This window comes from Podarcis vaucheri, assembly GCF_965113315.1.
Source record: "Podarcis vaucheri genome assembly, chromosome: 2".
Taxonomy (NCBI): Eukaryota; Metazoa; Chordata; class Lepidosauria; order Squamata; family Lacertidae; genus Podarcis; species Podarcis vaucheri.
The window spans coordinates 121,975,314-121,991,535 of record NC_138760.1 but is presented as its reverse complement, the minus strand read 5'-3'; the positions used below and the strand labels follow the sequence as shown (position 1 = coordinate 121,991,535).

Genomic DNA, 16,222 nt, shown 5'->3' with positions numbered 1-16,222 from the left:
TGGAGTTCCGTGTGCTGCTCTGGTGCAGGCTCGCCAGAGCAGCTATGTCACACTGGCCACGTGACCCAGAAGTGTCTGCGGACGGCGCCGGCTCCCGGCCTCTAGAGTGAGATGAGCGCACAACCCTAGAGTCTGTCAAGACTGGCCCGTACGGGCAGGGGTACCTTTACCTTTACCTTTATGCTGCCTATAGCCAGCCCTGGTCAGCAATGTGTCTGAAGCTCTTTGAGCCAGTTGAAATTTCTGAGCACAGAAAGTTCCAGGCAGAAAGTGCATGGCAGCCCCATGTAGAGTGTGTTACAGTGACCCCTACACAATGTGGCACCAGACTGCCTCTTGGGGGGGGGTAATTATCTGTTCTAAACACTGCAAAGAGAGTTCCGGGGGCGGCGCGAAACGGCAATGGCGGTCCTCTTCAGTCTCTGAAGAGGGGCTCCGCAGAAAAGGATCGTACGCTACGGCACAGCGACGATCCATTAAGAAAAACCACGAGCAGAGTGAGCTCGTGGCCGTGGGACTCGGCGGGCACCTGGAGCGACCCCCGAAACGAAGAAGGGACCCCGTAAGGGGCTCCGGAAGCGTGGAGGGGAAGCGGTGCTGTGAGTTCATCGCTCTTTCTGCTGGAGTGAAGCCGCGCGGCTGCTGCTGATGAGCGCTGACCTTTCTTCCTTTGAATTGGATTACAAACTACTTCCTCGTGAGTAAGGATTATTCTCTTTTTGGATTACAAATTCGGGAAATTGGCTGAAAGCGGGGGACGAAAAAAGGAAGTCCGTCTTTCCGCACTGCTTAAAGATCAAAGGCAAAGAAACTGACAGCTGGAAGCGATTTAAAGGGACATAAAAATGGGAAACATCGTGTGCTAATGAAATTGGCAACTGAAAGGGTAAAGGCAAGTTTTTCTTCTTTTTTATGGCATTGATCTAAATTGGGTATCCTCTCCTATTTGTTGGATTACAAAAGTTTAAAGTACCAAGTATCGGGCTGGCAGAGGGAAAGAGAACTGTTGCTGCGGGAACTGTATCTAAAGTGGAAATTGATACATTTTGGGCGCTTGTTGAGGATACATTTAAAGAACTGTAGCAGACACCTTTTGGAGAGACTTTGTGGCAACCTGCGAATGCTCTGTAAGTTTTAAAGAGAAAAAGGACTGTTGTTAAACTTATGTTGTTAAACTTCTTGGGACTGCAGGGACTTTAATGGCGGACAAATTTCCTTCTTTCCTTTCTGAATTGCAATAATACTCCCTCTAGTGGAGTTTTGGATTTACAAGCGCCTGGGAACAAATTTTGTTTTGACTCTCTGCGGCTTTCTTTGATATACTGAGGGACTGTCTTTCCCATGGGAAGATTGAAAGTTTGACCTTGAGCCATAGACAGGTGTGGAATGAGTGGCCAACCGAAAACAAGGGCTGCAAAAGCGAGAGCAGGGAAAGGACAACTTGTGCAAACAACTTTGACAACTCAAACACGTAGATCATCCGTTCCAGCGATATTAGAGGAAGCTGGACAGACTACAACAGAGGATATGGCTGTAGGAGGATCTGAGTCTACCATTCTAAAAGAGATGCTAGATCAATTTGCAATTTTAAACAAGAAGGTGGACGACCAGACGGCAAAAATTGACTTAGCCACATCCTCCATTACAAAACTTACTGAACAAGTGACACAACATTCACAAGCAATTGGAAATCTTAAAGATATAACATCTGAGAATCGGAAATTGGCCGAAGCCGCCAATTTGAAAGCTGACCAAGCAAATCAAAAAATTGAGGAAATAAAAGGGGAAGGCCACTACACAGACACATCAGTGACCAGCAAGCCTACCTGTCTATGGTCGAATTGAGAAATCGGGAAAATAATTTGAGACTCCGCCTTATCCCAGAACTTGAGAAAGAAGACTTGATTGGTTATTTGACAGTGGAGTTCTCCAAGTTCTGGGGTATAAAAGTTGATCAGGACTTTAAAATAATAACTGCATTTAGATTGGGAAGAGTAACAAGGAAGGACAGACCCAGGGATTGTTTGATCATTTTGAGATCTAAACAGGAGAGAGACAAAATATTGGACCTTCTCTTCAAGAAATCACTTGAGTTCCAAGATAAGAGAGTGGAAATTTACAAGGATATTCCAAAACAACTTTTGGATCTCAGAGCTGTATACACGGATCTAGCAAGATTACTGCGAGGCAACGGGATACCTTACAGGTGGGAGTTTCCTCAAGGTTTATCTTTTACCTATAAAGGAAAGAAAATTAAAATTAAAACAAAAGAAGATAGCCAGAAGTTCCTGCACGACCACGGAGAGGACCTACAGAAAGGGACAGCGGCTCCTTGGCCACAACCACTGCCTGGGTTAGGACCATCACCTTCTGCCTCGGGTACGGAAGAAAAAGAGGACACCCCATTATAGAGCAACAACAGATCGACCCAGGATGTCTCTGCAGCTATATAGTTGGAACATTAATGGCGCAAATTCCCCGGAGAAAAGGAAAAGGATTTTTCACATTTTGAAAAAAGAACATCTGGATATAATTTGTCTGCAGGAAACACATGTGACAAGACTCCAAAGGAAAGTGTTGATAAATAAAAGATTGGGCCAAGAATTTATTTCATCAGACAGAGTTAAGAAAAGAGGTGTGGTGATCTATGCAAAGGAGAATCTGTCACCGAAATTTTTGTTTAAAGATGAACACGGACGAATTTTGGCAATTGAAACACAAATTCAAGGAGAAAAAGTTTTGATATTAGGAATTTATGCACCAAACGAGGGGAAAGCGGAATTCTACAAGAAACTGCATGAGACATTGCTGGACTATCTGGACTATACTAACATCATTATGATGGGAGATATGAATGGGGTGGTCTCTACTTTAATGGACAAGTCCCAGAACCAAAATTTGACTAAAGATGGCAGACTACCTAAAACCTTTTTTGAATTGACTGACAATATGGATTTGATTGATATTTGGAGGACGAGGAACCCCCTAGGTAAAGAGGGAACATTCTTCTCTGAGGCCCACCTGTCATGGACAAGAATCGACCAGATTTGGGTAACTAGAGGGCTGGCACCTAAGACTGTAAGAGTGGAAATCTGCCCAAAGACTTGCTCCGACCATAATGCTCTGAAAATGGAATTAAGACTTACTTCAGCCGGTTCCTTCAGATGGAGAATGAATGACAACCTGCTAAGAGATCAAGAGATTGTAATGAAGGCCCAAAAAGCTTTAAAGGACTACTTTGAAATTAACTTGAATACCTCGGTGGAAAAGAGAATAATCTGGGACGCAAGCAAAGCTGTAATGAGAGGGTTTCTGATACAACAGAATACAATAAAGAAAAAACTCTGGAACGGAAAAAAGGATAAGATATTAGAGAAGATAAAAGATGGGGAGAAAAAATTGAGATTAAATCCAAAATCAAAAGAGACTTTGAGAGAAATTAAATTCCACCAATCACAATATACGAAATTGATAAATCAAGAAGTGGAATGGAAAATTAAACAAATGAAACAAAGATCTTTTGAATCAGCAAATAAATGTGGAAAACTGCTAGCATGGCAGTTGAAGAAAAGACAGAAATTGAACTATGTTACCAATCTAGAGGTTGAAGGGAAAAACATTCAGAAACCAGGTGAAATCAGAAAGTGTTTCCAGAAATATTTTAAAAAACTGTATACGCAAGGGCCCGAGGAAGTGTTCGAGATGGACCAATTTTTGAAAGCCAACGGCCTACCAGAACTTTCTCAGGAAAAGAGATCAATCTTGAATCATAGAATAACACAACAGGAAATCGAGGTTGCCATTCAGAATATGCAGCTGGGCAAGTCTCCAGGCCCTGATGGACTTACCTCCAAGTATTATAAGACATTAAAAGACTATTTGACATTACCATTAATGGAGGTTTGCAACCAAATTATGGATGGAGGGAGAGCACCGGAAACGTGGAAAGAAGCTTTCATTACATTGATACCTAAAGTGGAAACTGAAAAAACTCAGCTAAAGAACTACCGTCCCATCTCACTCCTTAATGTGGATTACAAAATATTTGCAGACATTTTGGCAAATAGATTTAAAAAGGTACTGAATGAAGTAATTCATAAAGACCAGGCAGGCTTTCTCCCAGGCCGACATTTGTTTGACAACACCAGGAACATTATTGATATTTTGGAATTTCTGCAAACTAATATTAACACTAAAGCAGTGTTAATTTTTATTGATGCGGAGAAGGCCTTTGATAACATTTCCTGGAAGTTTATGAAGAAGAACTTGGAAGGGATGGGAGTGGGACGGGGGTTTGAAAATGGTTTAGTGGCAATCTACTCAGAACAGAAAGCTAAGTTGATAGTGAACAATGTGGTGACAGAAGAGTTTCAAATTGAAAAAGGAACACGGCAAGGGTGCCCTCTCTCCCCCCTATTATTTATTTCAGTCCTGGAGGTGCTTTTGAATATGATCAGGAAGGACCGGCAGGTACAAGGAGTACAGGTCGGAGAGAAACAATATAAACTGAAAGCTTTTGCAGATGACTTGGTTTTAACGTTAAAGGAGCCAGAATCTAGTACAAAAAGAGTTTTGGAACTGATTCAGGAGTTTGGTCGGGTGGCGGGTTTTAAGTTGAATAAACAAAAAACTAAGGTATTGGGGGAAAACTTGACACCTTTAGAAACAGATGAGTTTCAGAGGGAAACAGAGCTAAATGTGGTTAAAAAAGTGAAATACCTGGGGGTTAACTTGTCTTCCAAAAACTTGAATTTATTTAAAGATAACTATGAAAAATGTTGGTCTGAAGTTAAAAAAGATCTAGAGATTTGGTCAAGATTGAAACTTTCCTTGTTGGGCCGAATAGCAGCTATAAAAATGAATGTTTTGCCAAAGATGTTGTTTTTGTTTCAAACCTTACAGATCGTGGACAGAGTGGAATGTTTTGGAAAGTGGCAGAAGGATATCTCAAAGTTTGTTTGGCAGGGCAAAAAGCCCCGAATAAAGTTTAAAATACTAACTGACGCAAAAGAAAGAGGGGGGTTTGCCCTGCCAGACTTAAGGTTATATTATGAAGCTGCAGCCTTCTGCTGGATGAAAGACTGGTTTTTGCTAAAGAACACTGATGTCCTAGATCTGGAAGGGTTCAACAACTCCTTAGGATGGCATGCATATCTGTGGTACGACAAGGTAAAGACACACAAAATGTTTAAAAATCATATTGTCAGAAAAGCAATATTTATAGTCTGGACAAAATATAAGGACTTGTTAGAAAGTAAGACCCCGAGGTGGCTATCACCAGTGGAGGCCAAGGCTCGGAAAAAACCCAATATGGAGGTCAACTGGCCGACATATGGGGAAATAATAGAAAAAATTGGAGATAATTGGAGGTTACAGAGTTATGAAAGACTAAAGGAAAAGGTGCAAGATTGGTTTCATTATGCCCAAATCCATGAGGTGTTTAAGATGGATAAAAAAACAGGCTTCCAGGTGGAAAAATCGAAACTAGAGACAGAACTGTTAGAACCAAAGTGTCAGGGGTTCAGGAGCAGAGACGCAGGAAAGGGAGGAAACAGAGAGCGAGGGGGAGGAATACGAAGGAAGGATGAGTGATGATGACGACCCGAGATCCCCGAGCATTTCCAGTGAGTCAGAGGATTCCCAGAAAGGAGCCCCAGTGGTCAGAGCAAGGGGGGAACACAGGGGGACACCCCAGGAAGAAGGGGCCAGAGGGGAATCAGAGAGCAGCAGCTGGAAGTCGGGACCAACGTGCCCAGCTGGGAGCAGCGGGGAGAAAGGGGACCAGGCATCGGGTTCCGGAGGCTTTCAGCAGGAGGGAGGGCATGAGTCAGGAGTGGTCACGCCCACATCAGGGAGCGAGGAAACGGTCAAGAGGAAAGTAGAAGGTTGGGCGCGCGCGCCAAGTTCAAATGCAGCGGAAGCTGGCGCAGTAAGCAGCCCGGAGAGGGAGCCAGGTCCTAAAGCCCGCCGCAAGGAGGCAGAAGGCTCCGGGGGGTCTTCAGCCTCGGAAGAGTCGAGGAGGGAGGAGACCCGGGGGGGCAGAGGGACCCAGAGACGGAAAGAAAGACGCAGGAGGTGGAGCAAGGCTAGGGTATTAAGTTGGTGTGCAAGAGGCGGAGACTCAGACGGGTCTTCGCCGGTCTAACGCAGAAGACGTAGGGCTGCACATTGCAGTTCGGAAATGGAACCTGTAACCCAATAAAGACTCTTATAACGTGAACGCTGGCTAGCGTGGTCCTATGTGAGCTGGGACTGGGTAGCAGCCCTGACACAAAGACTAAGTTACTATCAAGAATGTATAACTTGCTGCTTAAATGGAATACTCAGGATGAGACAGTTAAATCGGCCATGATAAAATGGGCTCAAGACATTGGGCACAACATCATGTTTGAAGACTGGGAAAGGTTATGGACCACTGGTATGAAGTTTACGGCATGTAATGCCTTGAAAGAGAACATTATGAAAATGATATACAGGTGGTACATGACCCCAGTCAAGCTGGCAAAAATATATCACTTGACTGACAATAGATGTTGGAAATGTAAGGAGGCTGAAGGGACATTCTTTCACCTATGGTGGACTTGCCCTAAAGTGAAGGCCTTTTGGGAAATGATATATAATGAGTTAAAAAAGGTGTTTAAGTACACCTTTCCCAAGAAACCAGAGGCCTTCCTATTGGGCATTGTCGGCCAAAAGGTGTTAAAGAAGGATAGAACGTTTTTTATGTATGCAACAACAGCAGCAAGGATTCTTATCGCAAAACACTGGAAGACTCAAGATTTGCCCACACTGGAAGAGTGGCAAACGCAGCTGATGGACTATATGGAATTGGCCGAGATGACTGCCAGGATCCGAGATTTGGGAGAAGAAGCAATGGAGGAGGACTGGAAAAAATTTAAGGACTATTTGCAAAAGTTTTATAAATTATATGAATTATAAGAACTCGCACGATTTGGAAAGATTAGCCCCAGCAATGAGAGTGGATGACATATGAAATTAAATAATAACTAATGAAAGGACCAATGTTTAAATGTTCAAAATGATATTATATTTGTTTTTATAGAGTAAACTGACAATAAGTAATTTAAACTAAAACGTAAGTTTTTGAAAGTATAAAAGAAACGCATGAAACAAGGTTATAATTTGCTGATATTTTTATTGTTAAGAATGCACTGTGAGGGAGATGTGGGGAAGTCCGATAGAAAACTGAAATAAGCCTTGAAAAGATCTATATTTTCTTTCTTTTCTTTCTTTGTTGTCGATGTTTCTCTGTATAATTGAATGTATATCTTTATCTGGAAAAAAGCAATAAAAATATTTTTTTTTAAAAAAATAAACACTGCAAAGAGAAGAAGATAGCATCCCTGTTTGCCTCTGTAAAAGCGCTTTCATCTTGACCTGCCATACAGCATAGGTCTCGGGCGTGAGGAGAGTAAAGGGCAGAGTCATCTGGCCAGAATGTGCACAGGCCATGTCTGCTATCACTTAAAGCAAGACACTTCCTTCGTGCAACACAGATAAAGCCTTGACTCCTTCAGCCACTCTCTCTCCCACTCAGAGCGCAATTAACAGGCAAACAGGGATGCTATCTTCTTTCCTTTTGGCAGTCAGCAACACACCTCCATAAATCAAGCAGCAGCAACAGCGGCAGCTTGAACACTCTGCTCCAAAACAGCTCTGCTTCTGGGCACCACAAATCAGTCCAGCATGCAGCCTCCGTTCCGCCGTCCAGCAATCAGCAACAGAAACGTCTGGCGACTGGGACTGGGAAAATGTCTGGTCAGACGACTGGAACAACGACTGGGCCCATAACCGATGTCAGCATCGCCCTTGAGCCAGTGCCACCAACTGGACTCATCCACTTCAGCCCCGACTGGGCTAGGCGAGCTGGGTAGCACTTCCAGAGACCACCTTCTGCACAGAAACAGGTCAAAGTGCTGTGGACTCACAGTTTAGAGTTGTGAGCACCGGATTCACTTCCACAAGAAGACAGTCGTCGCACAGCAGAGTATAGCAGAGTATAGCAGAGTATAAACGACTCGGAGAGCAGCTCTGTAGAATATCTTCTTTATTCTATCTACAGCTATAATACACAACTATGTACAGAGCTTAATGAGGTCTAAGCATAAATGAATGCTGAACCGCACTGAGTGCCTGCAGCTGCTCTTAGCAGCAACCCTATCTATACACACGATCTCTAACACCCAGTCTCTCTCTCTCTCCAACACAGTGACTGACTGACTGACTCTTTGATGTGGTGCTGGAGCAGAATAAGTAGAGAGCAGAACATTGCCCCTCCTCTCTGGAAAATCACCAGACTCATCAGGAGATTCTTTGATATGGGAAGGGTGAAATCTCCTCACTCCCTTGGACCCCTTCCTTGACACCAAGGGGAGCTCCTCTTCTGGGGCTAAAAGCACTGCTGTGGAGGTTTCATTTTTGTCATGATTGCAAGGGAAGAAGGGAAGGTAAACCCCCCCCTAACACAAAGAACTGAATGAAAATAGCCCTGTCTGAGCGATTAGCTACTGGAGAGCATAATGTGGGGTTTAGTTGTGATGCTCACCTGCCTCCCTGGATGAGTCTTTTCTTGGGTTCAGGGAGCTGGGGGAGCAACATGAAGTTCCCAGGTTACATTTCCTTCTGGTCAGCTATTCCAGCTCTTGTCGCCTCCCCATTTCTTTATGGAGGGGCAAAAGCTATGCACTTTGTATAGACGCAAGTATAACCAACAACAAAATAACTCTGTAACCAATCAGAGGGAAACAATGCTGCTGGCACCAATCAAAGGCTAGCCCCCTTCCTCTGCAGGGCGGGGGAGAAGCCAGAAGGGAGGGAGGAAGTGCCGCCGTCAGGAAGAGAAAAAGAGAGAGAGAAATGGTGCAGCCCAAACTATATGAATCAGAACCATGAGGCAATTTCTGGACCTTCTGTGGGACGGATCCAGAACCCATTCGGGTCAGAACCAGCCCGTGGCCCTTAGATTGCTGACCTCTGTCCAGAGACTTCACAGCCATCTTCACTTCCTAGGAACTCTGGGAACTGTAGTTCTGGGAGGAACCTCTCAGAGGTTTCTGAGCCTCCTCAGCCAACTACAATTAGACATCCTGAGACTACAATTCCCAGAAAAGCTGGACCAAGGCCTTTAGCCACAGCCCTGACCAAATAACGGACCTCTCTCTTCTCTCCCACTCCACCTCCCACATTCACAACAAATCAGTCTCCCACTCCTCAGTCCCTTTCACTCATCTCCCCTAGCTCTAATTCTTTCACATTCCTTTAAAACATTTCTGTGAACTAAGGAACTCAAAAAAACGCCCTCACTGGTCACCTTCCACGGGTCAAAAGCCAATGCAGAAAATATTTAATAAAAACAGCACAAAACAGGTACACAAGAGCACAGAAAATAGGAGATGAGTTTTAAAAGCAATCCCAAATGAACATTTAACACAGGGACCTTTCATTCAGCTGGAAAATGCTATCTATCAGTAAAAAGCTCTTCAATAGATTATGCAAAGTTCAAGTAAAGAGCGCCTGGAATGCTGATCTACAAGACAAGGGCAGCCCATCATTTTGGCAGTGAAAGGCGGACCTGAAAACTCAACAGATTCAACACACACCTTGAGCATTGCAGATTCACACTCTCTCTCTGTTTATCTAACAAAATGTTGCCACTTACTTTGTACATTTAGTATATGTGACCTTCATTACTTTAATACGTATATATGTGTATACAAATTTAAGTAGAAACACTAAAACATCATTCAATGCATTTACAACTGATTTCCCCCTTTAGGAGTTTCTTGATGTAAGTAGTGAACCCTGAGTGAAAAACTCCATACATTTATATTGTTTTCCCCAAGTGAATTTACTAATGAATATTAAGGTCTCCACTCCCTCTGAAGCCCTTTCCCCATTCAATAAACCCGTAGTTTTCATTGTGTGTGTGTTAGCTGATGTCTTCTAAGGTGTTCATTTTTACTGAAGCTATTTGCACAATGCACACATTTAAATGGTTTCTCACCTGTGTGAGTTCGTTGATGTATTCTAAGTTTCCCACTTTCACTGAAGCACGTTCCACATTCAATACATTTAAATGGTTTCTCCCCAGTGTGAGTTCGTTGATGTATTCTAAGTTTCCCACTTTCACTGAAGCTCTTTGCACATTCAATACATTTAAATGGTTTCTCCCCAGTGTGAGTTCGTTGATGTGTTCTAAGTGCCCCACTTTGACTGAAGCTTTTTCCACATTCAATACATTTAAATGGTTTCTCCCCTGTGTGAGTTCGTTGATGTCTTCTAAGTGATCCACTTTCACTGAAGCACTTTCCACATTCAATACATTTAAATGGTTTCTCACCTGTGTGAGTTCGTTGATGTATTCTAAGTTTCTCACTTTCACTGAAGCTTTTTCCACATTCAATACATTTAAATGGTTTCTCCCCTGTGTGAGTTCGTTGATGTATTCTAAGTGCCCCACTTTGACTGAAGCTCTTTCCACATTCAATACATTTAAATGGTTTCTCCCCAGTGTGAGTTCGTTGATGTATTCTCAGTGCTCCATTCTTACTGAAGCTTTTTCCACATTCAATACATTTAAATGGTTTCTCCCCTGTGTGAGTTCGTTGATGTCTTCTAAGTGCTCCACTTTCACTGAAGCACTTTCCACATTCAATACATTTAAATGGTTTCTCCCCAGTGTGAGTTCGTTGATGTATTCTAAGTTTCTCACTTTCACTGAAGCTTTTTCCACATTCGATGCATTTAAATGGTTTCTCCCCTGTGTGAGTTCGTTGATGTATTCTAAGGACTCCATATTGCCTGAAGCTCTTTCCACATTCAATGCATTTAAATGGTTTCTCCCCCGTGTGAGTTCGTTGGTGTACTCTAAGTGCTTCATTCTTACCGAAGCTTTTTCCACATTCAATACATTTAAATGGTTTCTCCCCTGTGTGAGTTCGTTGATGTCTTCTAAGTGCTCCATTCTTATTGAAGCTTTTTCCACATTCAATACATTTAAATGGTTTCTCCCCTGTGTGAGTTCGTTGGTGTATTCTAAGGACTCCATATTGCCTGAAGCTCTTTCCACATTCAATGCATTTAAATGGTTTCTCCCCCGTGTGAGTTCGTTGATGTCTTCTAAGTGCACCATTCTTACTGAAGCTTTTTCCACATTCAATACATTTAAATGGTTTCTCCCCAGTGTGAGTTCGTTGATGTATTCTAAGTGCCCCACTTTGACTGAAGCTTTTTCCACATTCAATACATTTAAATGGTTTCTCCCCTGTGTGAGTTCGTTGATGTCTTCTAAGTGATCCACTTTCACTGAAGCACTTTCCACATTCAATACATTTAAATGGTTTCTCACCTGTGTGAGTTCGTTGATGTATTCTAAGTTTCTCACTTTCACTGAAGCTTTTTCCACATTCGATACATTTAAATGGTTTCTCCCCTGTGTGAGTTCGTTGATGTATTCTAAGTGCCCCACTTTGACTGAAGCTCTTTCCACATTCAATACATTTAAATGGTTTCTCCCCAGTGTGAGTTCGTTGATGTATTCTAAGTTTCTCACTTTCACTGAAGCTTTTTCCACATTCGATACATTTAAATGGTTTCTCCCCTGTGTGAGTTCGTTGATGTATTCTAAGTTTCCCACTTTCAGTGAAGCTTTTTCCACATTCGATACATTTAAATGGTTTCTCCCCAGTGTGAGTTCGTTGGTGTATTCTAAGGACTCCATATTGCCTGAAGCTCTTTCCACATTCAATACATTTAAATGGTTTCTCCCCTGTGTGAGTTCGTTGGTGTATTCTAAGTGCCCGACTTTGACTGAAGCTCTTTCCACATTCAATACATTTAAATGGTTTCTCCCCAGTGTGAGTTCGTTGGTGTATTCTAAGGACTCCATATTGCCTGAAGCTCTTTCCACATTCAATACATTTAAATGGTTTCTCCCCCGTGTGAGTTCGTTGGTGTACTCTAAGTGCTTCATTCTTACCGAAGCTTTTTCCACATTCAATACATTTAAATGGTTTCTCCCCAGTGTGAGTTCGTTGATGTCTTCTAAGTGCTCCATTCTTATTGAAGCTTTTTCCACATTCAATACATTTAAATGGTTTCTCCCCTGTGTGAGTTCGTTGGTGTATTCTAAGGACTCCATATTGCCTGAAGCTCTTTCCACATTCAATACATTTAAATGGTTTCTCCCCAGTGTGAGTTCGTTGATGTATTCTAAGTTTCCCACTTTCACTGAAGCTCTTTCCACATTCAATACATTTAAATGGTTTCTCCCCAGTGTGAGTTCGTTGATGTATTCTAAGTGTCCCACTTTGACTGAAGCTTTTTCCACATTCAATACATTTAAATGGTTTCTCCCCTGTGTGAGTTCGTTGATGTCTTCTAAGTGCTCCACTTTCACTGAAGCACTTTCCACATTCAATACATTTAAATGGTTTCTCACCTGTGTGAGTTCGTTGATGTATTCTAAGTTTCTCACTTTCACTGAAGCTTTTTCCACATTCGATACATTTAAATGGTTTCTCCCCTGTGTGAGTTCGTTGATGTATTCTAAGTGCCCCACTTGTACTGAAGCTCTTTCCACATTCAATACATTTAAATGGTTTCTCCCCAGTGTGAGTTCGTTGATGTATTCTAAGTGCCCCACTTTGACTGAAGCTCTTTCCACATTCAATACATTTAAATGGTTTCTCCCCTGTGTGAGTTCGTTGGTGTATTCTAAGTGCTCCATTCTTATTGAAGCTTTTTCCACATTCAATACATTTAAATAGTTTCTCCCCTGTGTGAGTTCGTTGGTGTATTCTAAGGACTCCATATTGCCTGAAGCTCTTTCCACATTCAATACATTTAAATGGTTTCTCCCCAGTGTGAGTTCGTTGATGTCTTCTAAGGACTCCATATTGACTGAAACTCTTTCCACATTCAATACGTTTAAATGGTTTCTCCCCTGTGTGAGTTCGTTGATGTATTCTAAGGACTCCATATTGACTGAAGCTCTTTCCACATTCAATACATTTAAATGGTTTATCCCCAGTGTGAGTTCGTTGGTGTATTCTAAGGACTCCATATTGACTGAAGCTCTTTCCACATTCAATACATTTAAATGGTTTCTCCCCCATGTGAGTTTGTTGGTGTATTCTAAGTGTTCGACGGTCATTGAAGCTCTTTCCACATTCAAAACATTCAAATCCTTTCTCCCCCATATTAGTTCGTTGATATATTCTAAGTTTTCCACTTTCACTGAAGCCCTTTCCACATTCGATACATTCAAATAGTTTCTCTCCTTTGTGAGTTTGTTGTTGTATCCTCAGTTTCTTTCTTCTTCCCAATAAATTCACATGTGGCTCCATAGAATTCTGACTTTCATCTTCCTCACCTGTTTGGGAGTCTGGGAGGAAAGAGAATCCTGTTAGACTTTCAAGAAAGACAAAAAGGGAACTGAACACTTGTCAATCCCAGTCTGCACCTTCTCTCATTTTAACACTGTCTCCATTCTCCACTGTCCTCTCTAGGTTTCAAATTTTTAGGAATTAATATGAGATAATGGCAAGAGCAACACATGATCACTCCATTCACACTTGGTAAAGCACCATCATTTTATAATACAGATCTATGGTGGAATTGGCTTTTTAGACACATCTATTTTTTTTTCCTGAAGTGAAGAAATGATCTCAGGGTAAAGTAACGGTATCTCCCTTGTGAAATAAATAAAACATAAGTGCTACATGTAACTGTAAAAATATTGCACTATGTTGGAACCTAAGAAGAGCCTTCTGTATCAGGCAAAGGCCCACCTAGTCCAGCATCCTCTTCTCACAGAGGCCAACCAGATGCCTGTGGGAAACCGGCAAGCAGGACTGGAGCACAAGAGTCTTCTCTGCCTTCCTGTGCTTTCCAGAAACTAGTATCAAGAAGCATTATTGCCTAGGACCGCGAGGGCAGAGCAGAGACGTCAGTCTTATCCTTTTTTTCAAGCTATCCATGTTGCTGGCCATCACTGTCTCCTGTAGGATAGATTCCATAAATGAACTATGCTTCTGTTTTTTCATCTTTGCAGCCGTTAAAGGCTGATAAATGTATTATGGCCTAAGCTTTTGTGGGCTGCAGTCTGACAAAGTGGACTCTTGACCAGGAAAGCTGGTGCCACTATAAACTTCTGAGTCTCTTTGTTGGCTTTTTGTACTTATGGAAGGTGAAGCAGGGGAGGAGCAGCCAAGCTGCAGCAGGAGCAAAGAACAAAGAGCAGGAAGAGAGGGTGCCGTGGGGGGAGGGGGGACACAGACCGTCAGCTCCAGTTTGAGGTCTGACACAGAGACCCCGGAAATAGCCTGTCCAAACAATCGTTTGCTCGAGAGAATCTGCGAGAAGAGGGGAAAAGAAAGCGAAAGTGGGGCTTCTTTGCTGGAGGACTCGGCAACTGCAAGCTGGGATGAACAGGCTGAAGACTGAGCTCCACAGTGATTTGTGAGTTTGAACATTAAGCCTGAGATAATTACTACTGGAGTTGTTTCGCGTCTGTGCGGGAGAACCAAGCCATTACACAGGAGTGCTAAAATTATTATCCCACTCACTCACTCTCACAAACAACCCCAGTCTGTAAGATTTACACAATTTCCTTATAATACCATCCGCTCTTGTACTTTATATGCCCAATCCTAAGTGTAGAGCCTCCAGTTACAGGAATCCTGTATTATGATAACTGGTCCTTTGTCCCTTAACCCCACCAAACTGGGGAGGTGCATGCATTTATTGTGTTTTGATGCTGGTGGAATTTATCATTCTGACCCTGTCTCTAAAAAATAAGAGTAATAGAAACAATTTAAATACATTAATTATAAATAATAATGTGAAGCATTTCTGTTCCCCTTCACCCATTTTTTAGGATTGGTGTGCAACATCATTATCATCAATTATTCCCACCGTGGAAATAACACCTAAGATTTCAAAGCCTGGAGGAAGAAAATCTGCCCCCACTACTTTAGGAAAAGGATTCGAGAAACAAAGAGCTGCTTTGGAAAAGGCCTCACCCCTTCCTTCTTCCTGTCAGGAACTTCCTTCCATTTGTCTCCTCTCCATCTTTTCCTCTTTCTCCCTCCACCATCCATCTATCCCTGTCCCCATCTCCTCTCCCCTGGAACTCACCAGATTTCTCCAAGGGTCCTGGGAGGGAATGCTCAGAGGTTGTGGGGAGGGATGCGGGAGACAGCCTGACCAGGTCACTCGTCCATCTTCCTCCTTCCATCCTGGCCAGGGTTGCAGGTTCAGTCTCAGCTAGGTTTGCAGGTTCAGCTTCCTGAGGAGCGCAGAATCCAGAGCAAGTTGCAGCTTCCTGGGAGGGAGGGAAGAAGAAGAAGCCAAGGGAGTCTGAGAGCCCCTGCAGGGATTCTCCTGCCCAAGACATTCTACTGCCCCTGGAGAAGCCCCAATTGGGCACCCCATTCCCAAGGGCACCCCCTTCCCAAGGTGCATTTTCAAACACCTTTGGCAATTCTTTTCACCTGCCTGTCCCACCTCCCTTCCTAAGGCTGGCATGGTATGCACATTAGTGGCCTGAGAGTAGATTCCTGGGAACTTAAAAGTTAATCTGCAAAGGACTGCTCTGAATACATGGGTAGCCCTTGCAGAGAGAAGAAGGAAGCCCCTTGCTTGCATCTGGACCCCTTGGGAGAGGCGGGGGATCCGCCCACTGCTCCCTCTGCCCTCGCTGCCTCTTCCTCTGTCCTCCTGCCCTGCAAACACCCTTTGCTCTTGTTTCTCAGGGGAGAGAGGCAGAAAGAGCCTTCAAACCCATCCGTTTCCTCCTCTGCTCCCCCTCCTGTCCTTTTGGGAAACAGGAACTTTGGTCAGGAGTAAACAACTTAGACGGCAAGTTCGCAAGATAAGCACTTTGGAGCACTGCTTGCTCCTACTATGTGTGTGTCTCTGTGTGTTTGGACCTAGAGGACAACATACATGTTTACACCACGTGATTCCTTAAAGAGGGTGATTCTTTAAAACTGAAGGCCATTTCTACGAAATGGAAGACTTCCGAAGGCAGCCTTTTACAGGGAAATTTTTGCTTGTTTTTATATTGTTGGAAGCTACCCAGATGGGCAGAGGTAACCCAGTCAGATAGGCAGGAAGAAAGTAATAATAATAATAATAATAATAATAATAATAATAATAATAATTGCTTCCTAAGCCTATCCTGGGACGTGGGTGGCAC

At 43.0% G+C, this 16,222-nt stretch overlaps 2 protein-coding genes across 2 annotated transcripts in view; both read right to left on the bottom strand.

Moving 5' to 3' along the window:
- The window catches only part of LOC309524920 (uncharacterized protein), a 200,066-nt gene that overhangs the window by 17,852 nt on the left and 165,992 nt on the right, over positions 1 to 16,222 (bottom strand). The window lies entirely within an intron of this gene.
- Positions 188 to 14,768, bottom strand: LOC309527533 (uncharacterized protein; the record flags this gene model as incomplete). The annotated part of the gene is made up of 3 exons (XM_082214359.1): positions 14,301 to 14,768; positions 11,657 to 13,405; positions 188 to 243 (listed from the first exon to the last, which is right to left on the bottom strand). The coding sequence occupies exons 2-3, from the start codon at positions 13,365 to 13,367 to the stop codon at positions 188 to 190; spliced, it is 1,767 nt and encodes a 588-aa protein (XP_082070485.1). The 5' UTR covers positions 13,368 to 13,405; positions 14,301 to 14,768.